This window comes from Nyctereutes procyonoides, unplaced genomic scaffold (genome assembly GCF_905146905.1).
Source record: "Nyctereutes procyonoides isolate TBG_1078 unplaced genomic scaffold, NYPRO_anot_genome, whole genome shotgun sequence".
In the NCBI taxonomy this organism is placed as follows: Eukaryota; Metazoa; Chordata; class Mammalia; order Carnivora; family Canidae; genus Nyctereutes; species Nyctereutes procyonoides.
Window position 1 is genome coordinate 14301961 of NW_026575024.1, and position 25848 is coordinate 14327808.

A 25848-nucleotide genomic window follows, 5' to 3' on the forward strand; every position below is an offset into this window, starting at 1 on the left:
CATGTTGCCAGCCTGCGGGGGCGGGGGCAGCAGTGGTTTGCATAATGCACTGCTTACACTCTGGTTCAGAGGGGCCAGGGAGGTCAGCTGAGTCACTCACAAGGATCCAGGTTTGCAGCCAGTGTTAGAAGAGGGCACAGGAGGCACTGGGAAGAGAGCAAAAAATCACTAACTGGACTGGGCCTCCTGCAACCCTCACCTGCTCTGACCTCCTAGTGGCTCATGCGCCAGGCTCCGCTTCTTTTAATCTATCCTGCAAGATCAGTGAGATCTGAATTTCCTAGCTGGCATTTTTGAGACTACTGCAACCCGCCCCGCAGCTACTTTTCCAACCACAGCTTTTGTTAACTCCCCTTATAAACAACTGGGCTTCGAGCCAGGCTGCAGCCTTCTCCTCTCCCCATTTCTTCTGCCCCAGACACTCTCCTCGCCACCCCCACTTATTGAAATTAAGATAATTCTTAGAAAGTTTCAGGCACACAAAATGTCTCACGAAATGTGTATTACCTCCCATGGATCGCCTAAGTCGTAAAATGTAATGCCCCTGACTTATCACTCCCCAGCGGACTTAAGCTCTGGGAAGAAAAAGCCCATGAGAGATTTCTCTCTTGTGGCTCGTTGGTTGCTCCCATAGAAGTAAGCAGATGGCTATTTTCTGTCTGCCCCCGGGTGCGCACGCCTCGGCAGCACGCATGGGGCACCCGAGACAGGCCGTAGAGCGCGAGAGACACAAGGAAGGAAAGTCCAGGGGGTGCTCAGTGCGTGATGAGGGGTCCGCGGCCCCGCCCCCCCAGGGCCCCGCCCCCAGGGCCCCGCCCCCAGGGCCCCGCCCCCGGCGGCTTCAGGCGGAAGTGCCCCCACCCCGCGGCGACGCTCCGCCTCGCACTTCCGGCGGGAGGATCCGGTCCGGAGCGCCCGCGGCCGAGGTGAGTGGGGGCGCGCGGCGGGCCCTGCGCGCGCTCCCGCGGGCGGGGGAGGGCGGGGGAGGGCAGGCCCGGGCCCGGGAGCGGGGTCCCGGCTGGGCTCTGCGCGCCGTGGCACGCCCGGGCTCCCGTCCCCCCCGGGCCCCGGCGTCCGCGCCGTGGACGCGCCGGGGCCTCCACGCACCCTCCCCGGCCGCCTGCCGCGCGCGCTTCCCGGCGCCTCCTGCCCGACCCCGGCGGGTCCCGACCCCGCCCCGAGGCCGCGGCCCGGTGGGGTGGGAGTGCGGGGCGCGCGGTAAACACGTGGGCACACAGGGCCACGTCAGGCGGTGGGAGGTGCCAGGAGGACGGGCAGCCGGCCGTCGGGGAGGCTGCCGCCGAGCCAGGGTCCGCGGAAGAGGGGCGGCCCGTGCAAAGGGCACGGGCTCGGCGGGCCTGGCGGGGGGCCGGGGGCCAGCGTGGCGGGCGCGGGGGCAGGCGTGGGAACGAGATCGCGCCAGAGCGGAGGCCGGGTGCCGGAAGGCCCTTCTCGCAGGCCTGCGGGGCGGGAGGGTTGGGGTTCGCCCTCCCCTGGGGTGTGAGGGCGTGGCCCGCTTTCGGTGCGCGAGCCTTCGCTCCCGCTGCCGGGCGCAGTCCGGGCTCTCCAGGCTCTCGGGGAAGGAGGAAGCAGGGACGCCCGTTAGGAGGCCGCTAGTCCTAGGTGAGGGATGAGCGCGGCCCAGACTGCTGATGGCCGAGCACACGGGGCGACGGGTGGCAGGTCTCCACAAGCAACAAGTTCTGGTTGTCACAGCTTGGGGTGAGGAGGAGGGGCTGCTCCAGGCACCTAGCAGGTAGAGACCAGGATCGCTCCCAGATCTCTTACAATGCACACAGAATCACCTGGCCCCAAATACCAGTAATGCCAAGATTGAGAAACCCAGGTATAGGGAAAGAGTATGGGCCTTAAGGTGCATTAGGCGTCCGCAGGGATCCGGGAGGAGGACCTGACAGGATGGGAGGGAGGGAGGAAGGAAGGAAAGAGCGGTCAGGGATGAGGTCGTCATTCATTTGAGGACGTGGGCTTAAGTAACCTGGTGTCTCATGCTGGCATTTACTAATGACTTTGGACTAAGTTGGGGGCACCTTCAGTGTGAGGTATCATGAGTGGAGCTGCCAAGTAGACTGGAGCGGACAGGAAAGGCTAGGGCTAATGGAAAGAATCTAGAAAGTCCCTGGAATGTCCGATAGATGAGATGAGATCACTCAAGGGAGAATGGAAGGAAGAGAAGGCAGGATCCAGCACTCAGGCAGTCAACTTTGACAGGTTGGTTGAGCAGTGAAGAAGGCCAGGAGCCCAGAAAAGCAGAAGAAAAAGCAAGAGAGCGTGGTGTGGCATCCAAGAGGCTTTCCCAGGAGGAGGAAGTGGTCAGTTGTATAAGGTGCTGATAAAAACAGGGACTTGGTCCTCAGAGGGGCAACAAGGAAGAAGGTGTGGTGACTCCGTGGAGCAGTGGGGAAGTGAGTTTGGGCTGCAGGGAAGTAGGGATGGTAGTTCTGGGGGCCTTGGTGGAGTTTTGCTGTAAGGCAGCAAAAGCCAGGAGGGTATGAGCCCTTGCCACAAGCCAGCATCAAGTGCTGTACCCAACTCCCCTCCCAAGAGGTAGGTGATTCTGTCCTCCTTTACTGTTGAGGAAGCTGAGGCCCAGAGTTCAGGTAGTTCAGGGGTCACAAAGTTGCCAGAGGAGCCAGGACTAGATCCCAGGTCTTTCTTACTCCATGCCCACACTTGAAGCACTAGACGGCTCTGCCCATATTGTAGTCACAGAGAATGAGAGGAGCCAGGTACTACATGGACGGTGCACCAGCTCTACCCTGATGTGGCTGCTGCTCCCAGCCAGGCTGCCCCCTGGGGAACATAATGCAGAATATGGAATTCCTTTCTTGGCAAGCCAGATTTGAAAAAGACCATTAGCCCCTTTAAGCCTGCTTTCCCTAGTCATAAAAGAAGGGTGGGGACCTTATCAGTTATGTATCTCTATTTCCAATGCTGAGTATACAGTAGTGCTTAATAAATGGCCATTGAGTAAAATGGCTAGATGATTTCCAAGAGCCCTTCTAGCTGAGGTCTGATTTTGTGTTTGAGAGTAGGTGGCTGATAATAAGAGAATGAGTGTTAACTTGGAGATAGTGCTCCCTGGGGCCGGGGTTGTCCTAGGGACTTTTTTGGAGGTGAGGTACCTGCATGGGCTGAAGGAAGGGTGGGATTTGAACAAGAGGGCAGGGGGTGGGGGTTGGCACAGATCGCAGTGTTGGAACCGGAACTGCACCAAAAGCAGAAGATGCAAGAGGTTGACTTACGGAAAGGTACAGACTGCCCCATCATGGGCCGGAATCGTAGGGAGCAAGTGCTAGAATGCCCTGTGGTTGCCTGTGTGCTGGAAGCTGTCATTCTCAGCAGGGAGCCCTTTGGCCTCCTATGACATTTGACTGTATCTGGAGACATTTTGGTTGTCACAACTTGGGATGAGGAGGAGGGGCTGCTATAGGCATCTAGTAGGTAGAGACCAGGATTGCTCCTAGATCTCTTACAATGTACATAGAATCACCTGGCCCCAAATATCTGTAATGTCAAGATTGAGAAACCCTGGTATAGGGAAAGAGTATGGGCCTTAAGGTCCATTAGGCGTAGGTTTGGTGCCTGTGCAGCCCCCTCTCTAGCTGTGCAAGCAAGAGCCTGAGGGCGGGAGGTGCAGGGAGAAGTGCAAGAGACTAACCTGATGTGTCGTGCTGGGGAGAGAGGATGGCGGCCTGGAGAGCAGTGGTGGAAGTCAGGAGATGTGACCATATTGGGGATGTTTAAGACTGAAATGAAAATACATGCTGATTGAATGTGGGCTGAGGGAGCAAGGAATCAGGATGGGAACCAGATTTCTGGGCTGAGGAACCAGGCAAATGGAGGTGCCACTGGCAGAAGAGGGGCAGGTTCGGATGGCTCCTGGGAAACAGGAGTCATGCTGGGCAGGCCAGGAGTAAATGCCTGGTACTAGACATCCAGGCATGGAAGGAAGAGTAGGCCACTGGTTGTTCTTCTGGAGTTGACGGGGAGATGTCAACGTAACTGATAATAAAAGGTAATTGAGAATAGAATGTGTTTCTCTCTGTAAGTTCCGGGAACAAGGATGCTGGAGGCCACAGTGAAGTAGTGCATGCTTCCACCACCCAGAAGGAACATGTAGCCACCATGCACAGTGCCACAGCCACATTGTGTGGGCAGCTGCACAACCATGTGTGCCACTGCTGTAGATGGCGTGGTTTCTCCAAACTCTATCAAAGAAAGACACTTCTTTCTCTCCTCCACGTACATGGCAAATGTACTCTTGGAAATTGCAGTGCATAGTAGAACCATGGAAAAACTGCTCTGCATTACATGGAAAACAGTTTGAGCCCCACACTGAGGATAGAATTTACTTAAAAGAAACACACACACACAGTTGGGTTCTACGTTCAGGTCATTATACCTACATGGATTGTCACAGTTACGAAGGCCGCAGAGCAATTCTTAGTTCTGTGGGCTATCGCCCTGCCCTCATAGACCCTCCCCATCACTAACAGCTAGGAGAGATCCCCCAAAACACCCCCACAGGTTTCCAAAGTTCCCCTCAAGAGAACCTCATCCCTACAGTATCCTCCCAGCAAAGCCTTCTGCTAGCTCCCCTTTTGCCTCAGGGGAGGCATTGGAATGGAATTCCAGCGTACAGAATGGAATGAAATTACTCCCTTCCGGAAGGACTGGGGGTGGAGGAAGTAGGTATGTCTGATCAGATGGGTCTAGGAAGGCTTTGGGAAGGAGGTGGCATTTTAGCAGATTGGGAACGTCTCAGACTGGGGGGACACACACGAAGCAGCTGCAGGAGTGATGACTATAGACCTGGGGTCCGCCAGGTCTCAGAGCCCCAGGCCCTGGATGCTCATTAGGGTTGGCTAGATTGATAGGCTGGCCTGGGTTTAGTTTGCCAAGACCTTAAGGCAGACCCCACCTCTAGGGGAGTGGTCTTTAGAGGCTAAGGGCCGGGTCGATATTGGTTTCCCAGTCCATTTTTAATGCCTTAAAGATCAGATCAGTCCCCTGAAAACCGAGTGTCTGCTCTCTCGCACTGAATCATCGAACCATATGGACAGCTCACAGTGTGCCCCAGTGGGCACAAGACTACCCTGAGCGCTGTGGTCCCTGTCTTCCTGGAGCTCACAACCTCCCAGGGGACAGACCCCACACAGATCAGCATGCCCTGCACAGGTACACCAGAAGAAAAGTAGGGGAGCCGTGAGAGCAGCCCCATCAAGGAGTGGTAGTTCCTGAGGAAGTGACAGGTGAACTGAAGCTGAGTAGCATCAGCGGAGAGAGTAATGGAGCCGGGGCGGCGTGTCGGTTCCTTCAGGCAGTAGGGGAGAGCCTGTGTGTGGGGTGAACTGAGGCAGCCCAGGGGAGGGGACGGAAAGCCTGGAACTGAAGCTGGAGAGCCCAGCAGGGACAGATCAGGATGGCTTAGCCGACAGGAAGGCTTTTGGTCTTTATCATAAGAGCACTGGGAGCCACTGAAGGGCTGACATCTGATCTGACATGATCAGATTTACGTTTTTAAAAGGTCACTTTGGCAGCAACTCATGGATAACAGCTTGAGGCGACAGAGTAGACGTGACTGGCGCTCTGTGAGCCCATGCTGGGCTGCACCCCTTCCTGCTACCCCCCCCCCCCCGGCTGTGGTCCGCTTCCTGCGGGCAGGGGTGGGGTGGACCAGTCCTGGGGCAGCCTTTGCTCTGCTGAGCCACCCATGCTTCCTTTCCATTTCTCTAGCCTCCGACCTGGGGACCCGTGAGCCCTGCATCCACTTGATCATGGAGAGAGTTGGCTCGGGCCACCAGCCCCTTAGGTGAGGACTCTGCCTGGGGCTCCGTGGATGATTCCGAATCATGGAGGCGAAGAGGACTCCCCCAGCCAGGAGACCTTGTTGAAAGTCGAGGCCCAGCGTGGGTGGCTCTTCCCACAGCTGTTCAGGGGGAGCTGCCTTCCCCCACTGACCCAGAGCCAGGGAGTTGCAGCTTCCCCGGATGGGGAAGTGGGCCCTTGACGTGGCCTTTGTGTGGAAGGCAGTATTGACTCTGGGGCTGGTCCTCCTCTACTACTGCTTCTCCATCGGCATCACCTTCTACAACAAATGGCTGACGAAGGTAATGGGAGGCCTTGCAGTGCAGGGTCCTGGGTGGGAAGGGGCTGTGGCCATGGCTACAGTGTCCCCTAATATTTATCAACAGGTTGGCCCAGGCTTCAGCTAATCAGACTGGAAGCCAGGCACACTAGTGGTAGGACAGGGCCCAAGAGCCCTGCCACAGCTGGGTTCCCCGCAAATGGGTAGAACAAGGGGAAATCAGGGAAAGGGGAGACACCAAGGGTGAGCTAAAGTAACTTGGGATTAAGGCAGCAGCTGTTTGCCCTGTAGAGAAGTAGTTGAGTACTTTAATAACTGGTCAAGCCACACTGGCCAGCAGTGGCTGTTACCCGGGGAGGGGCTGGAGCAGGAAGCTAACAGGCCTGTGGAAGTGGTGGGGACAGTAAGTACCCTGGTCCCATTGACCCCTGGTCTGCCACCTGCTCTCTGTGTGATCTCCAGAGCTGGAACTAGGAGTCTGTCCTCCCAAGTGATTGCAGCTGGGGGGAAAGCCCCTTGGCTGCTGCAGAGCCCTGCTGAACCACCCGGTTAGCACCACTGCCACCAGACTAAGGTGAGGAGGGAAGGGAAGTGCCAGGCAGGGGCCGCTATAAACCGCGCCCGTCTCTGTGCTTTGGGCTCCGCAGAGCTTCCACTTTCCGCTTTTCATGACGATGCTGCACCTGGCCGTGATCTTCCTGTTCTCTGCCCTGTCCAGGGCACTGGTTCAGTGCTCCAGTCACAGGGCCCGCGTGGTGCTGAGCTGGACGGACTACCTCAGGAGAGTAGCTCCCACAGGTACGGGGCTGGGCAGCGGCCCTGGGCAGGCAGGGGCTGGAGGAGGGTCGCTTGGAAAGCCACAGGAGCCTTGTTGGCACAGAGCAGAGACCCTCTCCTCCTCCCCACTTCATTCCTCTCTGCCTACCTCCCCCAGCCCTACTTCTGCCTTTTGTGTCCTCCCCAGACCCACCACCACACACACACACACACACACACACACACACACACAAAACACATGCTCACACGCGCAGAAAAGGCCTTCGATGCAGCATTGGTCTTGACCATTTACCCCGAGCCCATTCCTGTCCCAGAGGCAGCCGTGAGCAGTCCCTGCCCTCACCTTGTTACAGTGGGATGAGAAGGGGCACCCTGGGACACACGGGGGAAGCAGCTCAGGCCTGGCAGGGAGGGCTTCCCAGAGATCGAGAGTTTAGCGCCTGTGCAGGTCTGCAAGGGAACCGAAAGTGTCGGGGTGCTGGGAACTCGGCACTGGTGAGAAGTAGAAGGAAAGAGCAGGTGGCAGCGACAGACCCTGCGGCAGCAGGGCCCCCACAAGGAGTGTGTCTTATATCCTGAGGGAGGAGAAGCCACTCGGAAGAGTTCCTCATGAAGGATAACAGGATTGGATTAATACCCTCCGGGGACATTCACAATACCCAGCAAGTGGGAAGCACAGAGCCCCGCCGGCCAGGACTGCAGTCCCAGTGCTGGAACAGAACCCCCTCCCTTTTTTGGCCAGGAGTTAACCCTTCAGTTGCTGTGAAAGGAAGGCCCAAGGGCCCGAGAGAAAGCCGGGGTGTTCAGGGCAAAGCAGGGGGCACCGGGGGCCTCGTGGAAGTGTTTGAACAACTGGCACACCCATGCCGGCCTGCCCTGGCTGCGTGGTCCGGTGGGTACCCCTGTCTCCACAGCGCTGGCGACCGCACTTGACGTGGGCTTGTCCAACTGGAGCTTCCTCTACATCACCGTCTCGCTGTGAGTAGCGCCATGCCCAACCCCTCCCTCCAGTTCAGGCGCTCCTCTAACCTCCTCTGAGCACCGGGCCTGGGCCTGCTGCTGCGCCACTCTGTGGGCCTGCCCTTGCTCTCAGCCCTGACTTCCTAACACCCAGCAGCTCCCCAGGAAGCTGACAGCTTTTGCAGTGGACCCAGCTCGGAGGGGTGCTGTGCTTGCCTGCCTGGTGGCCTGGGAGGCCAGAGGCTCAGACAGCCCAGGACAGTCATGCAGGGGAGGAAGGGCCCTGGCCAGCGCCTGGTACACGCAGCTGCACAGAGGGGCAGGTGTGACAGTTGTGTCTCATCTGTGACCCTGTGTTACGGGCGTCCCTGCCTTCTCTCCCTCCTCCCTCTGTCCTTCTTAACCCAGTCTCCATGGAGGGGCAGGCGAATAAGAGGACTCGGTGACCTTGGTGTCCACCCCACAGCCTTTTCTCTCTGGCGATAGAGGCTCCTGCGTCAGAGATTTCTTCCCATTAAAGGTCACGCATCAGCCCAGATGCCTCAGGTCGCCTTCCTTTGGTCTTTCGTACTCAGGTTGCCCAGCTGCCCCCAGGGAAGTCAGAGGTCCCACAGCCTCCTGCCTTCTGCAGCATAGGCCATGAGCACGTCTTCTGGTGGCGGGCCTGAGTCCTGGCCCCCAGCGGTGCATCATGGGTAATCTGTCCTGCAGGTACACGATGACCAAGTCTTCCGCTGTCCTCTTCATCTTGATCTTCTCTCTGATCTTCAAGCTGGAGGAGCTGGTGAGGCCCCAGCACCCCTTGTCCCTCCTACCCCCAGGGATGCTAAGGATAAAAAGGGGTGTCCAAGCAGTGGCTCATCACTATATGTGACAGAGGAGACCAGCCCAGCCTGGCAATAAGTCCTGTTGCTGAGGAAGGACCTAGGACAGGCCACTGCTAAGAATACTTAGCAATCGACGTGGCATCACGACCACAAGAATGAGGGAAAGAGAAAGGGTCAAGGATAGGGGCCAGGAGGAAGGGGGGCTTGGGGGCAGTCACCCTTTGTCTGCTAGGTCCAGGGCACCAGGGGCTCCTCCCAGGGACCTACAGCAGCTATAGGAAAGCACTTCAGAAGTTTAGGTCAAGTAGGAATGCTGGGTACATGTCCACTGAACGTCAGCCCTGCCTGTATGATGGGGAGGAGCTGACCTGGACCCATGAGGTGGCAGGGAGAAGGGTTCCTTGTTCCAGGGTCAGCCAACATAGCTGCCGAGCCCGAGCTCCAGGTGTGAGGAACTCAGGACCCTGTAATCAGTTACCACTGCTCCCCATCCTAATAGCGTGCAGCCCTGGTCCTGGTGGTCCTCCTCATCGCCGGGGGCCTTTTCATGTTCACGTACAAGTCCACACAGTTCAACGTGGAGGGCTTTGCCTTGGTGCTGGGGGCCTCATTCATCGGTGGCATTCGCTGGACCCTCACCCAGATGCTCCTGCAGAAGGCGGAACTTGGTGAGAGAGAGGGGCCCAAGAACCAGGCAGGGTGGGGTCAGGCTGGGCCAGGCCTCATGACTGACCCCTGTCCCCATTCCGCAGGGCTCCAGAACCCCATTGACACCATGTTCCACCTGCAGCCACTTATGTTTCTGGGGCTCTTCCCTCTCTTCGCGGTATTTGAAGGTACGCTGGGTTGTCCATCTTGGGGGTACCCCCCACCCCTGCTCTGAGCCCAGCACCGTGGTAGCTGCAGGGGTTACAGAGATCAAATATGGGTCCATCCATTGGCTGTACCTGGTTTAAGGGCTGGACAGACATTAAACCAAATGACTGGAATCCAGCATGAAAAATGCTTACAAAGAAAGTGTCTATAAAAGACAACAGACCAGGGCAGCCCAGGTGGCTCAGTGGTTTAGCGCAGCCTTCAGCCCAGAGCGTGATCCTGGGGACCCAGGATTGAGTCCCACGTCGGGGTCCCTGCATGGAGCCTGCTTCTCCCTCTGCCTGTGTCTCTGCCTCTCTGTGTGTGTGTGTGTGTGTGTGTGTGTGTGTGTCTCTCATGAATAAATAAAATCTTTTAAAAAAAGACAACAGATGATAAAGAGAGTGGATGTGTACAGCCCAACAGGTATGCCATGGCTCTTCTGATCATTTTCAGCATACCAACTCTCATACTCCCACAAACCCCATATGGCAGTACTGTCATTATGCCCATCGTGCAGGTCAAAGAAACTAGTAGAAGTAAAGATTACCTTGCCCAACAAGCCAGAATTTGGTTCCAGCAACTGGTTCCTGAGTCCTTCCTCTTAACCATGTTGATGTATTCTTTCTCAGAAGGAGCAGAGGGCCAGGAATTATTCCAGGACGCTAGGGTGGAAAGCCAAGTCAAAAAGACTTCCCAGGCCATGTATTTTGTAGGCTAGATGAGCCTTTGCCAGGCTAGCAGGGGCAGGGCATCAGAGGAAGTGGGATGGTGTGTGCGGCCCTGGCCATGGCATAGGAGGCTGGGTAGGAGAGCCACCTGCCCACCATTACCTCCCAGAGAAGAGGAGAGGCGGGGAGAACTGTCTAGGCTGTGAGTGCACGCCACCTTCCTTCCTTCCTCCCTCCCAGGTTTTGAGATTAGTTTTGTCCCTGTTTATCCTTCTTCCCCAAGTCCCTTCCTTCTGTCCTCAGGGTTATTAAAGAGAATGCTGTCCCACATGCATTTAAGTTTCAGGCAGTGAAGCGTCTCCAACCTCCCTGAGAATTATTGTGCAGCCCCGTTGTCCAGGAAGCTTCTGCTCTGCAGCCTCGTTTTCCTCCTTGTTAACATCTCCCCCCTACCCTTACCTTCTGCCCCCTGCACCACACAGCACACTCCCTCCCATCCTGGCCATGGATACCCTTCCCCATCTCTGCACACCCTCAGCCGAAAGCCCCGGTAGTTGTCACTTAGCAAAGCTGCATGGATTTAGCTTCTTTAATCTTTTCTGGTAAATTAATCCCCCAAGCGCCTTCATTACTTATGTTGCTCTTTCCCGAATTCCCTTCAATTTGCCAACGCCTTTGCAGTACTGCTGAGCCCAGCACCAGACAAGGTGTCCTACATTGAGAGGCTGTTTGCCTGGGAGGGACTGTCACTCTGCATTTCTTTGGTGCTTCCCTCCAAAAACCTCCCGAGTGCTCGGCCAGCCTCCAGCCCCCACGGGTGTCTCCGCTGTGCCTAGCTCGGGCCCTTTCCTGCACAGACAGACCCACGGAGTCATTCTCTCCAAGGGATAGTGTTGGAGGGCCAGGAATCCTCTGAAAGTCGAGCCTGACTTGGTGTGTGGGTGCCCACGTGGGTGTCTCTAGAACAAAGCTTTGCCCTATATTTGTATGTGTGCATTTACTTTTTGAGAACCGTTCATCAAGTTATGCTGTCTGTCTGAGAAATGCTGGGCTAGGTGAAACACTCTCATTTATCACCAAGAGGAACAGGCTCCTAAAGGGGGCACATCTCAGCCTAGTCCCACAGCTGTGTGAGGCAAGACCCGGATTAAAGTGGAGAAGGTTTGGGAAGATAAAATGTGGCCCTGTCGATAGATGGCCCACCTGAAATTCAGAGTGAGGGTTTGCCGCAGTGGCCCAGCACACTGACAGCCATCACTCGATGGGCCACCCCGCCTCTCTTTGGCCCACTACTTAACCGCAGCTGCCAAGGCCATGTGAAGTCACCCTCCTTCCCCAAGATGGACAGGTGCTCCTGCCTGATTCTCCATCAGCGCCATGCCCTCTACCCTAGCCCAGAAGCTCTCTGGAGGCCATCACTGCTTCCCCAGCTCCCCAAGTGTCAGGGTTCTCTGCCCCGTCCCATCCCCGTCCTCCGGGCCACAGTGAATGTGCAGGTGTGTTGGGGGTGGGTCACTGCCACATGCTGGGTCTCCTGCTCCCTGGGGAGGGTGAGGCCCCCAACTCTCTACTTTTGCTTTCAGGTCTCCATTTGTCCACGTCTGAGAAGATCTTCCGTTTCCAGGACACAGGGCTGCTCCTGCGGGTACTAGGGAGCCTCTTCCTTGGAGGGATTCTCGCCTTCGGTCTGGGCTTCTCAGAGTTCCTCCTGGTCTCTAGAACCTCCAGCCTCACTCTCTCCATTGCTGGCATTTTTAAGGTGCAGACTTGGGGGCGGCCCCAGTCCTGTCTTACAGTGCATCCCAGCTCCTAAGCCCCAGACCCCAGTAGAGAAGAGACAGAAGTGCCTGATTAGGGTGCTGTGTGCCTTGGTCTTGTCTGAAGCTCCCTCCTATGGTGGCTGCAGCCCTGTGGGGGAGGAGGGGAGTGGTAGTCATCCCTGGTTCACAGATGGGCGGCTCCTACCCAAGGATACAACCAGCAGGTGGCTGAGCTGGGATTCTGACTCCACTGGGCCTGATTGCATTCTCGTTTTTTACCATGAATGCCCGCTCTTGGTCATTTGGCAGTGGCCTGGAGCCATGGGTTGACAAGCCCCATCCAGACTCATTGGGAGAGTTCTGTGATTGATGGGTGATGTCTGCTGTGATCACAGCAAGGGACAATACTAGCATGCGTGCCGCGCCGTGTGTTTGCCTGTTTTGCCTTTACTGTTGCTAGACAGCACACGTGCCTGTGCTCTTAGGCTTCCCCCTCCCCTGCCACCTCTCACCCCATCCTACTCCATGCTCAGGCCCATGGGGGCAGGGAACAGTTTCTCCTTGACTAGACAGGCACTGATGTTGAGCAGTGTTGCCTAAACCCAGAACCGTAAGTCTCCCCAAGGGGCTTAGGAAGAGGCGTGAGCTGTGGTTCTCAGAATGAGTCATCCCACCAGTGCCGTTTGCAGCCACTGTGTATGCAGAACCCTGTGGCCATTGTGTGTCTTGTGGAGCCTGGTGTGATGCTGTATTCTCCTGTGGCAGTGTCGGGCTCTCCATTGTGGGTGCCTTCTAGAAGCACAGCTGTCCGTTACTCCTGTGGACATGGCTGGGGGCTGAACCCCGTGCTCCCTGTCCTGGGTTTGCTTTGCCTTTATAACCCTGACAGAGCAGTGTGCAGAGCACCTCCCTTGCTGCATCTTAGTGCACACAGAGAAAAAAGCAGGCCTGGCCCCCTGAGCTGAGGGAAACCCCCCTGGGCTGCTGGTCCGCCCGCACACCCAAGCCTCAGGGGTTTGGGCAGCTCAGGCTCTCCCTATGGTCATGCCCCTGCTGTCCACCCTCCTTGCAAAGGAGCCAACTCCTCCTCCTGATGACTTCCCCCTTCCTGCCCCTCTGCCCTCAGGAAGTCTGCACTCTACTGCTGGCAGCTCATCTGCTGGGGGATCAGATCAGCCTCCTGAACTGGCTGGGCTTCGCCCTCTGCCTCTCGGGCATATCCCTGCATGTTGCTCTCAAAGCCTTGCACTCTAGAGGTAACCAGAGCCCCCTCCAGAAGCCTCTTTCCTGATGACGCTCTCATTGTGACTCAGCCACTCTGATCTCCCCTCCACCTGGCCCTGGGTCTGCAACCACTCAGCCAAGAAAGGCAGGTGGCCCTCAACTTGCCCAGAGCAGTTCCAGCCAGGTGGCTCTCTGCAGCTGCCTCTGTACTGGCTGCCCCTCCACCAGGAAGTGAGCCTGGTGGTTCTATCTCCAGGGAGAGGGGGGGAGTAGCTAGGGCCCGGGTGACTCAACATACGCATCAAAAGACACCCAGAAAACCACGATTGGGTTGACAACTGGTTTCTCTCTGTCCCTAGGTGATGGTGGCCCTAAACCCTTGAAGGGGCTGGGCTCCCACCCCGACCTACAGCTGCTGCTCCGGAGTAGCCGGCCAGAGGAAGATGACAATGAGGAGGAAGAGGAGGAGGAGGAGTACTTTGTGGCCCAAGGGCAGCAGTGACCAGCCGGAGACCAGCTGGGAACCAGGCTGCTCCCAAGCCTCACACCTCACACCAGCTTAGGGACCCAGGTGGCTCTTCACAACAGCTGGGGAGCAGTGGGCCAGGATTCTCCTGGGCTGGGCCTTGGGGAGCACGTGAACACACAGCCAGGCTCGGTCAGGGAGCTGATGGAACAGAGGGGCTGGGCACCAGACCAGAGCAGGGCCCAGGCCATGCTGGAATCACAGCGAGACAAGGGAACGACTGGTCTCAGCTGCTTGCCAGGCTCTGCCAGCCAAGGTGATTTCCTAGGGCAGAGCAGGAGAGCAGGTTTCTAAGGGGTCTGGGTTTAGACTGCAGCGCAGTTGGGAAGGGGAGATGGAGAGGCTGGAGCCTCATCACCTGGAGAGCGTCTTTTCTCAGAGAGCAGATATATTTATAGTTTGGAAATAAAGGATTTACGGTCCACTGGCCACTTCGTGTTGCCTGGAGGTTTGGGGGGCGCAGGAGGGGGCGGTGTGGGCCATGCTCTCCCCTTCTTTCCCTGCCTAGGGCCTTCTTCAGATGACTGGTCAGACTCAGCTTCCTGCACCTCTTGGGTTCCTGTTTGAGCCCCAGTGCCCTCTCGCTCACCCGCAGGCAGGAAGAAAATGGGTATGGAGCACCGTTCTGGGGCTTTTAGTGCTTTCACAGCCTGGATTTGAGTTCTGTCACTTACTAGTTGTGTGACCTTAAGCAAATTACTTAACTTCTCTCTACCACAGTATTTGTATCTGTGAAATGGGAATAATCTCAGTTGTTCGGAACATGGAGTCAATATGGGTAACAGGTTCAATTATATATAAGTGTTTGCAAATCATTTCAACAAGCGTGGAACCAGACCCTAAATGAGTGACGGAACTAGGATTCACATTCACATTCACATCTGTGTGCCAACCTAGGCCCGTGGAGCACAGGTGGAATGGCTTACAGGCCTCTGGGCCCTGAGCTTTCTGTTCACCTACCTTGGACCGGCCACGAGCCCCTCTACCTGCAGTCTTTATAAAATGGGAAGGCTGGGCTGAGATCCTGGCTCTGAGGTGCCAGGATTCTTGAAGCCTGGCCTGCTCCTGCTCCTGCTCCTGCAAGCTGGCTCCCCGCTGACTCCCCCGTGGGAGGCCAAGTACTCCCAGGCAGAAGTGCTTTTAGGCACTCACAGCAGGTGGCGCCATTGCACCACGTGGTGCCCCGGGCACCCCCTCGGCCAGCCAGCCCTCACGCTACAAATCCAGGCTGGGGTCCTTGGAAGAGGACTGTGGAGTCTTAAGGTGGGGACCAGGGTGGGGCTTGTTATGAACTGTTCTAATCACATCGGAGCCACAAAAGCTCACTCTGTTAAGCCTAGGAAAATAGTTCTACTTTAGAAACAGGTCAACAAACTTCTGTAAAGGGCCGGATGGTCCCTGTCGGCCCTCCCCTCATAGCAGGAAGGCACACAGGCACAAAAGGGCATGGCTCTCTTCCATGGAAACCTTACTTACAAAAACAGGATTCTGCTTGCAGGCTCTAGTGCCAACCCCTGCTGTGGAAGAACCTTAAGAATGATTGAGACCCACTCGCAGTCTTCCAGCGGGAGAAACCGAGGCCTAGGAGGGGGACTGACTAGCCTGAGGACCCCAGATCTCCAGGCTCAGGAGGAATTAGAGCGAGATCTGTGTCACAATGCAGACAGACTTCCCTTTGAGAATGGAGGTTAGACACCAAGGGCTCCCCTGAGGTGGGGCCTTATCTTTGCCTGCACCTCTGCCCCCCCCTTGGATTTTTCCAGCTCAGAGGCCAGGATTAGAGGAAGCTCATGTGCTCCACACGCTCCACACCGGAGGACGGAGGACGTGGGGAGAGCCAGCAAAGAGGAGGGGCCGGGGCCTCCTGCCTCTGCCAGAGAGGCTGCTCCTGGGCGGGAGAGCCTGCCACAGCCCCGCAGGCTCAGGTGGATGAGAGCTTCCTGTCTGCTCCCCCCACCGTCCCCCCCTCTCCCCGCACACGGAGTAAGCACTGCTGTCTGGTGCAGTAATTACAGGGTGCAGAGCCAGGCCCGCACCGCCCGCATATTGGGTTCAATGACAGCCCCTCACTTAGCAGCAATTACCAGCTGAGCCTGGAGGAGGCCCCCTCCTCCTCCCCCACCCAGCCCACCCAATCCCCTGGCCTCCCAGGCCAGACAGTGGCCACTCTGGGCTGCGAGCCCCAGAAGCACCCATGCTATCTGCAGCCATTGCATCTCACGGCTGCAGCGTCACCATGGCAACTTGGTGCTTGCACAGGTTGAGGGAAGCTGAGGATGTGACTTGTCTCTCTAAGGCTGTGGCGTCTGTCCCCACGCAGCCTCCCAACTCTGGGGCTTCTGCAGAGGAGGGAGGAAGGAGGGCTGACCTGCAGGTTCAAGTTTTAAGTGCTTACATGCCCACCGTCTCTCCCAGGGCCTGCAGTAGAAAGAAGGTTAATGCCCCTGATATATGAGGATGTCTGCAGTTGGGGTCAAGGTGTGGAGGAGAAACCGCTGGGTCTGCCTGTGGGGGAGACCCGAGACAGGAGCAGGACCGAAATGCCTTCCTCTTCATTCTGGTAGCCTTCTCTGCTTGGGCTTGTGGGGGCTACCCCCATCTGGTTCTGCTCCTTGCTACTAAGAAAAACCTGAAAATCCCAGTGGCTGGAGAGTGGAGTCTCTTGGCACCAAGAGAATTGTCTTTGTGGTACTTGCTTTCTGTGTTGAGGAAATGTTAATGTTGGGCTCAGAGGAGTCCCAATCCCCAATCTATAATCCAGAGGACAGGGCAGCCCAGGTGGCTCAGTGGTTTAGCGCCGCCTTCAGCCCAGGGCATGATCTTGGAGACCTGGGATCGAGTCCCATGTCATGCTCCCTGCATGGAGCCTGCTTCTCTCTCTGCCTGTGTCTCTGACTCACTGTGTGTGTGTATTCTTATGAATAAATAAATAAAATATTTTTTAAAAATCCAGAGGACAGGGTGGGGACTCCCAGGCCATCCATTTGGGTGGACAAAATGGACCACTCAGCGACCACTGGCCACGTGCTGGACGCTGTGCTGGACGTGGGTTAGGGATGGGTGTCCTTGGAGAGAGAGTAAACCGGGCCCTCTCTCCCCTCAGCCCCAGGGAAGTGTGGAGGCAGGGGCCAAGGGATCTGGGGAAGAGATCAGAATGCACATTCCCTGGCCTCCCCAACTCCAGGTTATCTGTCCCCAACAACCCAGCGCAGTAGGGATGGATTGTACCTGTTTCAGAGCTGTGGGAACTAAGCTCGTGGAGGTTAAGCACCTCAATGACACAGAGCAGCTTCTGGACCCCACCAGACTTGGATTTTCCTCTCCTCTAGGCCCTGTGATGAGATATGTGTCTTGGGTGTGTTGCTGATCCCCTCTGGGCCTGTCTCCTTGTCTGTTAAGAAGGAATAGTAATAATCCAGATCTCTGAACGAAGCTATTGTGTAGATGAAATAGACTCACATACGTAAAACAGCATAGCACTGGGGACATAGTGACCATGCAGCAGATGTCAGTGTCCAGGGTTTAACATCACTTGCCAGGTGATGAAGCAAGGGAGAGGCGCCAGCACTGGAGCCCAGGCCCTTCAAACCATCCTGCCTACGATGCCCAGCACAGTGGAGACACTTAGATATTTGATCTGTGAAGGAATTTCCAAGAGTGGAAATTAAAGTGCGGATTTTCCAGGTTTTGGGGACCTCAGTCTACTAAATGATTCCCCCTGCAAAAAAAGGCTGCCCGCTCCCCATCCCCAGCCAGCACCACCCATTCCTGCTGTCCCCCAGCCTCCCAGCCATCCCCTTGAGCCTTCACCCTAACCACGCAGCCCTGACATCAACCAGGGCCCTTTGCCCCTGCTTTGTAGCAACCAATTAGCTTGACTTCTGTTCCCATGGTTATTTACAGCTTCGTTGGCAACTAGTACATTTCCCAGAAACAGGCCCACAGTGCTGGTCCCCCTGGCATCATCCCTCTGGCAGGACTGCCCCTTTCTCCTGGGTGTCTGATGAGGACTCTCCTGCTGGGACAACAGAGGGACAGACCAGAGAACCAAGAGGAAATGCACTAAGATGTATCAAGTAACTGTTCCTAGGGCGTCCACCATGCCCTCTGCCCAGTGAGAACTGCTAGAAGTACAGAAGTCATTAAGACACGGTTGCTGTCCTCAGTGAACTTCTGCAGGGCTTTTTAATCCACTGGGTTCCCTGGGAAATAGAGCTGGAGATCAGTGTGGAGGACCTTGTTTAGAAAGTGCTCTGGGTGGGGGGGGAACACCTGCAGAGGGGAGGAGAAGGAGATGGGTTTGGGCAGGGGGAGGAGTCCAGCTACGAGAAGGTCCTGACAGAGAGCTCTGGAGAGGGGATAGCGCTTCAGACTCATCCCACGTTGGGGTGAGAGATTTGGACCTTTGCACTTCCACATTGATCGGTCACTGGCAGTGGGCCTACCCTGAAAGAAGGCATGGCTTTGGGTGAGGCAGTTGCCTTCCAATTTAGACAATCTCCAAAGAGGGCTGACTCTTGAGAGCTATCTTCCAGCCAAGATCCCAGTGGCTGGGGCAATCAGTCTTTCAATCCCAGAGATCTGAGCAGCCCTTCATAGCATCCATCACTGCGAGGGCCATAGCCTGACTTCAGCTGACTTCAGAGATGACCAGAAATCTTTGAAGAGGGAAGCAACATCACATGTATGTGCATATATGCATTTTTCTGGGGGAGTCTCTTTGACCTCCAAAAGAATAAGAACTACTAGTCTTGGGAAAGTCAAGCATATGCAAAACTTTAAAACAACATAATCGGAGATGCAAACTATAGGTTCTCAATAAATAGGAATGGGTGGATTGATGGATGGATGGATGATGGTTGGATGGATGGATGGACGGATGGTGAATGGATGGATAGGTAGATGGATGGATGGGTAGGTGGATGGATGGATGCCATAATAGAGAATGTATGGGAGGGACAGAAAGGGGAGCGACCAATTCTGCATGGGGCAGGAGGAGAGCAAAGATTCTCAGGAGGAGCTGACCCTTTTGAACAGAGTCTTGAAGTCTAGGAGTTGCCAAGCTGACAAAAGGAGAAAGGCTATCAGGCAAGGGAAAGAGCAGATGCAAAGACACAGAGGTATGAATGATTTCCTTCCCTCTTGCGTCCACCACTAGGGGGTCCAGGTTATTAGCCACCCATTTTCCAGATGAGAAACAAGCTCTGAGAGGCCAGGTGACTTGCCCAAGGTCACTCACCTAGCTCCTCATCACAGCAAGGAGCCACGCCCACTGGGACTCACACCTCCCAGGGCCGGCTGTCCACAGGGTGGCCCCCTGGTTAGAATGCCAACAGTCTCACTACCCTCTTGGGACTAGACCCCTCTGGTTAGGGGTGTCAAAAATGGCCCTGGACTGGCAGAGGGGCTGGCATGGGGCAGCCTCCCGCTGGCAATATTTTGCTCTGGGAGGAATCCCCCACTGAGCCAAAGCCTCCCGTCCTGTTCCAGGGCTGCCCCATGAATTAAACATGCCCCCGTGGTTAACTCGGTAATGCTTTTATTAATAGTTAATTACTCAACGCGCACTGGGGAAATGAGAGTCGCTCAGGCCTCGTAAATTAAGGCAGTGATCTTGTGAAGGAAGCCAATAGGAGTTCATTACCCAGCCCCTCCCGTCGCTGCCCCTCCGGGCTTGCCACTTAGCCGAGCTAAATGAGCTGTGCGCTGAGGGAGGACAGGGCCTCTGGGTGGAGGTGGGAGGCAGAGGGGGCTCTCTCCCTCCCCTGGTGTCTGCGGAGGGACCGGCCCACGGGCTGAGGTGTCCCCCAGGGCAGTGGCACCTGGTCGTGGGCCTGTGTTCCCTGTCACTGCTAGGGGACCCCCAGGGGGGTCAGGCCACCTAGGCCAGGTGTGGGGCTCCCTCAGCCCAGGCAGAGAAGAGCAGAGCCCAGGCAGCTTCGCAGCCACCCTCCCCCACCGCGGCCTCTTTCACAAATGCCCAGACTTCTAGGTTTTTGTTGTGGCTGAAGCCAATTTCCCGTCCTGATTTTGCAGCTGAGCTGGATAAGGGGCCTGTTCTAACCTGGTTTGGCTCTTCTAAATTTAACTTGGCCCATGTATTGTCTCCCAGGAGATGAAGCCCCTCTGTTTCTCTTCCTGGGAGACTGGAGCCAGCACCTGCTCTGAACCTACTATGTGCAGGTTCAGATAAACCGTTGTGATTTATCCACATGAGCTCTCATGTTTATCCCCGACTTTGAGCCAGAGACACCCCCCCACCCTGGGTCTCCGTTTCTTTATCTGAACACAGAACGATATTACCTGGGTCAGGAGTATTCAGTGAGGGAACACGAGAGTGCCCAGCACTGGCCTCATGGGGGGAAGGCTCTCTGAGCGGCAGCCACGATCCTCCCCAACCATGTGCCATCTTACAGCTGAGCATGTGAGGGTTTACATACGTACTTTGTCTTACCTGAGGATCCAGAACTTCACAATGCCAAAGTTCACCACTTTCCTTCAGTGGAGGCAATGTGGGGAGCCAGTCACCCCTCCAGAAGACCACATCGGCCAAGTCCCAGGAAAAAGATCTGGGAAAGATCTGCCCTTCTGTCCCCAGGTCACAGAGTCTCACCAAGGCAGTATGGGGTGGGACCCAGGAACATGGGCTCTGCAGTGTAGCCGGCCCCAGTCCAAATCCTGCCATACCAGCTAGCTGTCACATCAGCCCCTCGAGCCTCAGTTTCCATTTCTGGCAAAATGGGTTCATGGTAACATCTACCTTCTTGTGGAGCCCTAAGGATTTCTGTTTGAAAGCGTGTGGCACCCAGCAGCATTCTCTCAGAGCTCCCTGCACCTGGGTTTCTTTATATGTAACCTGAGAAGAGCAAAATCCCTCCCTCACTGGCTTGTTGGAGGCCCCACAGAGATAATGGGCATCAGTGGGCCTTGCCAGCAGGAAAATGTAAAATAAGAGGAGCTGCTGGTGATAATGGTCAAGGTCCCACAAAGGCAGGGTTTTTAGGAGAGCCTCTGGCGGTCAGACACTGCCCCGGGGTGGATGCAATGACCTCTGGCCTGATGAGGACTGTCCTGGGTCAGGTGATGCAGAGGGTTGGGGACAGATTGCCTCTGATACACACGCTGCCACCAGCTGCTTTGCACACAGAGACCAGCCTCTGCAGTGACCCCCAAACTGCCAGAGCCACAGGCAGGCAGAGTCTGAGGCTGGAGATTGAAGCCTCCCCCGGTTAGGGCGCACGAGTCACTGAGGAGTGCGGCTCCAGGTTCATATATAATATGTAGCGTCAGATTTAAATGTCACTGCTGCAGGCGGCTGACCCGGGTTCCCACACAATGGGCCGCCAGGGGCGCCTACGCCGCCTCTTCATCTTCCTGGCGGTAGCTGACCAAAGGGAGGGGGATTTGGTTTCTTAAAAAACTAAACAGTTGTTGAGCACTCTGGCGTTGCCTGGGCAACAGCTGAGGGGGAGAGAGAAGCATCTTATTGTTTAAAGTTATTCTTGCTCGATTTCAAAGGGCTGCTATGGAAAAGACCGCATTCTCCTAGCAGCCTCGCTGGTCCCCTCTTCCCCCTGCCCCGCTCCTGCCCTCCCTCAGCCCCAGCCCCGCTTCCCAGCCAGAGGTCATGGCCATGCTGGACATCAGGGCCCCAGAGACAAGTCCCCTCCTGGACTCTGTGCTTTCATACCCAGGCCCAGTGGAGCATGTGCAGAATAAACACACCAACGACACACTGGCAGGGAGGGCCGGCCCTTTCCCCAGCCACGGGGCTGCTTTCACAGCCCTCCCTGGCCTGGGCGTACAGACATCAGTGGGCTCAGTGACTTAGGAGTAGTAAGCTTGCAGTAGTGCCTGAACTTGGGGGGAGAGGGTCTTGGCCATGCAGCTGATTCCAGAGGTGGGCATCTTGGTTTTCAAGCCCAGACAGGGGCGAGATAAAGGTGGCTGTGCTGGGTCGTTGCTTGGAGGCCACGGCTGAGTGTAGCCGCCAGGATTATTCAAGACCAGACCAAGTGGCATCCCAGGGCCCTCTGCCCCCCATGCGACACGCTATTGGCATTGTTTACTCTTCTTCCTTCTCCGTGAGACTGTCAACTCCCTGACAGCAGGGCAGCATCTATTCATCTCTGTGTATTCTTGTGAGTGTCTCAAATCCTTTCAGGACCAAAGCAAATGCTGGAAAGCCAGATGAGATGTACATATATTTTTAATTTAAAAATGTTTAGCTAGTAAAAAAAATGTTTAGCTAGTGAACACATACACATGAGGCAGAGTTCAAAGGGTTCGAAAGGAATAAATACCCATGTTTCCTGATGCCTAATCTCCCTCCGTGAGGACAGCCATGGTTTCCAGCTTCTGATGTAGCCTTCCAGAGATACTCTGCTCACCTAGAAGTAAATGGGCATCAAATAAAATATACTATTCACATCTCTAACTCCTGTGTCTAGCACAGGGCTCAGTACACAGAAGATGCTTGATAGAAGTTTGTCACATACGTGGATGCATAGACGGATGGATGGATGGATACATGGATGCACAAACAAAAGGATGGATGGATGGATGGATGGATGGATGGATGGATGGACGGATGGGAAGATACGTGGATGGATGGGCAAATAGAAAGATGACAGGTGGGTAAGCAGGTGCAGTTCCTGTACTGTTCATTCTCTTTTCCCCAGATAATCTGAATTGCCCCGTAAGAATTTCCTTGACAGAAAGACAGAGGCCCAGCATCAGACATGTTGAGCCTGAGGGGCTTGTGTTATTCAGATGGATACATTCAATAGGCAGTCCTGTTGTGGTTGTATCAGGTGGGAATTTTATTCTGCTAATAACAGAGATCCAACTGCAGTGGCTTAAATCCACAAAGGTTTTCTTTTCCTCATGATGAGAAGTTTTGATAGAGGTTCCGTCTTCAGGGATATCAGAGTTGAGGTTACTGTCATGTCTTTGACCTTACATTCATGGTCTCTAAAAAGCTGTTGGGGGAAGGGGCTCCAGCCATCACATCCCTAGATAACTAGCTGGCTCTGCCACATGGTGGAGAATCAGAGAGTTCTGGGCCAGAGGATTGACACCACAGGAAGGCACAGCCCAGGGGGAGCCAGCATAAGCTAAAGTGCACAGACATGAGAGCTCACGGCTCGCTCCGTCTAAGGCCTGATGGCTCTCACCTCAAAATATTTCCAGGATGGAATCACCTTTCCCACTCCCACCCTGGTCCAAGACGTCACCATCTTCCTCCTGAAAGACAGCAGAGGCCTTGCTCCTGGTCTCCTGCTCCCCTCTGACCCACTGCTCAGTGCTCATCCAGAGTAACCCCCTAGTCAACAAATTGGAATGTATCGTCCCCTACAGTAGCTTCCTGACACCACTCAGAATGAAACCCCAAGGCTCACCAAGGCCTGTGAGCCCTTGCTTGGTGCGGCCCCCACCCTCCCCATACTCCACCCTGGTGGTCACTTTGTTCCAGCCACACTGGCCTCCTGGCCCCTTCCCACTCAGAGCCCTTAGACTTGCTACTCCCCTGGTCCCCTGCCCCTGCCCAGAATGAACTTCACTCAGAACTTTTGTGTGGCAGCTCCTCTGCTTCCTTTGAGTCCCTGCTCAAATATTTCCCCCGAGAGACCTCCTGACCCTTCTACCTACACTCTGCCCCTCTGCATCATTCTGTACTCAGAGACTTAACCCATTTGGGAACATGAGTACTTTGGCATCTAGTGAAGCCTATGGACCCCTTTACAGAATAACATATTTTGTGGTGTGTTTTTTTTTTTAAAGATTCTATTTATTTATTCATAAGAGACAGAGAGAGAGAGAGGCAGAGACACAGGCAGAGGGAGAAGCAGGCTCTCCGCGGAGAGCCCGATGTGGGACTTGATCCCAGAACCCCAGGATCATGCCCTGAGCCAAAGGCAGATGCTCAACCACGGAGCCCCCCAGGCGTCCCCAGAATGATGTGTTTAAATGTGTAACAGAAAATACATAGACTCACAAAGGAAGTCAATGATATTGAAATAGAGTTTTCAAAATATTTACAAAACAAACGTGTGATAGAGTACTATGTGTGCTTCTTTATTAACGCATTACATAACAAGAGCTAGCGGCGGTTCTATTAACTGTCACAATTTTGAAGCAGTGATGAGTATCAATGATATTTTGAAATGTCGACAACAACTGTAATGTGATAGGAAATATCTGATTTCTGCTGGTGACAAAGTCACAGGCATCGCTAATACTCCTGCAGTGTGTTGCCAACATTTATAATTGAAGAGAAATGCTGTATTTCAGTGAGAGGTTAGTGAAATAAAAATGTAATTTTCCCCCTTTAACTTCACTGACCCCCTGAATTCTGTCTATGAATTCCTTGGAGGAGTCTGGTTTTGTTTTGTTTTGTTTTTCTTAAAAAGCCCCTCTCTCTGTCTGACATTACACATTTGTTTGTTAACTTGCTTTACTGTCAGTTCCTCCCAGGAGGGCAGAGATTTTATCTGTTGTGTTCTCTGCTGTATCTTCAGTACCTAGAACACTGCCAGGCACCGAAGTGATCAAGAAATATTTTTTAAAATAAATGAGCAAGCAAGGGATGAGGCTGGAGAGACAGGGAGGCTGGGGCTAGAGGCGAGGGGCCTTGAATGCTGCACTCAGGAGTGTGGCTGTGACCGGTGGCCAGGGCGTCAGTCACCCTGGCAGGGGAGATGGGCCAGGGAGAGGACGAGGCTGGCTGAGCCCACCTTCCAGAGGCAGCCTTCTGAGGGAGGCTCAGGTGTAAACTGCTCTGCATCAATCCTGAATGTCAGCAGTCACTTCACTCCCTGTCCCCTCCTTCCGGCCTCCCTGTCTATTAGATGGAGACCTTGGAGAAGCTGGGCCAAAGCTCTGCCATCATTCTTCAGTGTTTCCAGCAATGATGGTGCGCTGAGGGACAAGGACAGGGCCCCGGGGGAGGCGGGCACAGGGGTGGGTGGGGAAGGAGAGGCCCAGAGGCTCCTCACCGGCCTGAGGGGATGCCTCATTGGCAGCTACCTCAGAGGAGCCCGTTGTGTCAGACCCTGGAGGCAGGGAGAAGACGGGTCACCCCTCTGAGACCGAGGCTGGCTGTTCCAGGTCGCAGTTTTATAGCGGCCCGAGAATAGGGGGAAATAGCAAAGTTCTGGAATCAGACCGACTTTGGCCATCTGTTCCTTAATTGCGGGCACTTGAACAGGCCACCTAAACATTCCACACCTCCATTTCCACGTCCCGAAACTGGAGAGAACATTCAGTGGAGAGACTAATGGATCTAAACCAGAGACTCCGTGCAAGGAGCGTGGGAGACACTCAACAAACCGTGGCCCTCGTCACTGGTAACATAGCAAATGACTGGACATTGGGCCCCAGAGTCCCTCTACCACTAGCATTCCTTAATAATCTGCTCCATCTCCCTGCCCACAAAGGGTGGTAAGATAGAAGCCAATAAGGCGAGAGTGGAAAGAAAAACCAGGCCTGGAGACAGACAGATGTGGGTTCAAATCCAGCTGTGTGACCTTGGGTGAGCCCCAGCGCCTCTCTGATCCTCAGTTTTCTCGTTCATAAAACAAGTATAAGACCGTCTTCGCACAGCGTTGTGAGGATTACTGGACAAGAAGGATGTGGGACAGGGCCTGACCCCAGGAGGGCCCTCAGTCCACAGAACTGGTTGACTGGTTGCAGTCCCAGCCCCGGGGCCCGGGAGACAGACCATAGCGACGGTGCCCGCTTTTGCCCTGCAGTTCACACTTCGGGAATCATGCCCACGCACCCGGCATTCCCAGCGCCGCAGAGTAAACAGGACCGAGTGGTGGAGCCACATCCGACAAACAGGGAGCTCAGGTGGCCACAGAGTCCCAGAAGCAATCTGCTCAAAGGTCGCACAGCCGGCAGGGTTTAGGGCGGGCAAGAAGCCAGGTGTCTCAGCGCCCAGTTGTCAGATCAGCCACTTGGACATTCATTTACTCAACACGTAGCCCCTGAGCGAGGCCTCAGATGCGACTTCTGCCCTCAAGGACCTTGGAGCCTGTGGCCTCAGGGCTCAGAGTCAGGACTCGTTCACACCCAGCAGTGAGAAGGAAAACCCACATCTGCTCCTGGGGGACAGGTCAGGATGTGCCCTGAGTCC

General features: G+C 55.3%; 1 protein-coding gene across 2 annotated transcripts; it reads left to right on the plus strand.

Annotated features, from left to right (window-relative positions):
- The first annotated feature begins 868 nt into the window (after positions 1 to 868).
- SLC35C2 (solute carrier family 35 member C2) lies at positions 869 to 14136 on the plus strand. Of its 2 annotated transcripts, XM_055305703.1 has the most exons (10): positions 869 to 926; positions 5758 to 6131; positions 6757 to 6907; positions 7801 to 7864; positions 8558 to 8630; positions 9173 to 9341; positions 9426 to 9509; positions 11783 to 11958; positions 13086 to 13215; positions 13543 to 14136. In XM_055305703.1, the coding sequence occupies exons 2-10, from the start codon at positions 6012 to 6014 to the stop codon at positions 13683 to 13685; spliced, it is 1110 nt and encodes a 369-aa protein (XP_055161678.1). In that variant the 5' UTR covers positions 869 to 926; positions 5758 to 6011; the 3' UTR covers positions 13686 to 14136. The 2 variants fall into 2 exon arrangements, with proteins under 2 accessions (XP_055161678.1, XP_055161688.1); XM_055305713.1 differs by lacking the exons at positions 869 to 926; positions 5758 to 6131 and having other exon boundaries at positions 6785 to 6907; positions 7629 to 7864.
- Positions 14137 to 25848: the final 11712 nt, after the last annotated feature.